Source organism: Puntigrus tetrazona, chromosome 6 (assembly GCF_018831695.1).
Source record: "Puntigrus tetrazona isolate hp1 chromosome 6, ASM1883169v1, whole genome shotgun sequence".
Taxonomy (NCBI): domain Eukaryota; kingdom Metazoa; phylum Chordata; class Actinopteri; order Cypriniformes; family Cyprinidae; genus Puntigrus; species Puntigrus tetrazona.
This window is the reverse complement of record NC_056704.1, coordinates 177,924-179,694: the sequence shown is the minus strand read 5'-3', so window position 1 is coordinate 179,694 and position 1,771 is coordinate 177,924. Positions and strand designations below refer to the sequence as shown.

At 48.3% G+C, this 1,771-nt stretch overlaps 1 protein-coding gene across 1 annotated transcript in view; it reads left to right on the top strand.

The window, feature by feature from the left end:
• Window positions 1–561: 561 nt before the first annotated feature.
• LOC122346743 (disks large-associated protein 1-like) overlaps window positions 562–1,771 on the top strand; it is a 20,538-nt gene continuing 19,328 nt past the window's right edge. The window contains exon 1 of the mRNA XM_043241595.1: window positions 562–1,422. Coding sequence (XP_043097530.1) covers window positions 610–1,422 — 813 coding nt within the window. The 5' untranslated portion in view covers window positions 562–609. The remainder of the gene's footprint in view (window positions 1,423–1,771) is intronic.

Here is a 1,771-nt window from a genome sequence, read left to right as displayed (position 1 = left end):
TATTTGATAAAAAATAACATTTATAAAATAAAAATGAAATAAGAATAAAATTATATTTGAAACAACTAGGGTTAACTAATTAAAATGCTTCTCTTTTCACAAATAAAATATACATTTAAACCTCATTAAATATTCAGTAAAGTGCAGTGACGATGATTTTATTTTGTTCTCGGGTTGGCGTTAATGACAGGCGGCACATTTATGAGACGGCTGTCTCTTTAACAGAATCGTTAAGCAGAATCGAAATGCACGTATTTTATTGAATAACCGGTTCTTGGAAGTTTGGGACCGGTTCTCAATACCCTACCCTAGAAGTAAAGGAACGACTTTATTTTACGGTTACACATATAAGTTGCTAATTGCATGCATATTACATGCGTTTTAGGTCATGTAGTGTAAACGAACGCATGTGTATGACTGCTAGGTTGTTATGCGTTTATGGCAAAGCATTAAATCCAGCTAGTCGACTAGTCTGTGCAACCCGTAATATATATCAACATATGTGCAGTTTTGAACTTTAACGCACACTTAAATTGGTATATGTGTGTCGTGTCTCAGCAGGCTTGTGTGGCTCAGACCGGCAGTCGCTCCGGCACGCTCACGTCCTCTATGTCCATGGGCATGGGTTTGGGTCTGGGGCTGGGCGCTCCCGCCATGATCAGCAGCGGCACGGCCACCATCTCATCCGCGGCCGCCGCCAAGATGAACCGGCTCCCGGCCAACCTGCTGGACCAGTTGGAGCGCCACCTCCCGCTGCAGCGCGACGGCTTCAGCACACTGCAGTTCCACCGGCGCAGCCGCGGCTCCAAGCAGCGCAGCGAGAGTCCCAGCCGCATCCGCAACCTGGTGCAGTCCGTCCAGAAGCTCTTCGCCAAGTCTCAGTCCCTAGAGGTGTCGGCGGTCAAAGGGAGCATCACCGCCGGGCCGGCCGGAGACGCGGCTAAAGCGGCCCGCCGCAGCAAAAGCAAAGACCGGGCGAAGACCGAAGGCACCAAGCGCCGGCCGCGGCCCAACCTCTCAGGCTTCTGGAGCTCGGATGACGGTTTGGAGGACGAGGCTCCGGCTCAGCCCGCCGCCGGGCCCCTGGCGGTGGCGTATCGGAACCCTCTCAGCATGATGACGCTGGGAAGGGCCGTGTCGGACAGTCAGGCGGCTCCCAGACCGCATCCGCAGGGATACAACACCATAGCGGCGCATTCGCTCAAATCCTCCAAGAGCAGCGGAGACCTCAAGCCCACCGTGAGCCTGCCGCCCTCCACGGGCCAGACGGGGGAGACCGCGCTGGTCAAGAGGGGCTCGTGGTCCACGCTGACTCTGAGTCAGGCCCGACAGGTGCTGCAGAAGGGCTCCGCCACCGTCAACCGCACCCTGCTGAAGTCCAAGTCCTGCCACGGCCAGGAGATGACCTGCAACTTCCTACAGGTACACACACGCCAGTCAGCGTAAGAGAGAGAGACAGTGGAGAGGTTTCTTGAGGGATAAGGCAGGAAAGATTTCATAATAGGCAATAACACTGATTATAATGGTGAATAACCACTTTATAACACTTTTTTTATTATTATGTATTTTTTGCGTAATTACCATTCATATTTAAACAATATTGTTTACATAAATTTAAACAATAAATAAAATAAATGAATGAATTATAAATGGAAAAAAACAAAACAAGATATCAAAATAAATAAGTGTGTTTTGTTTGATATACACAGTAGTAATAATAATAATAACGAATATATTTGTTAAAAATATACAATTAATATTTGAACAGTAT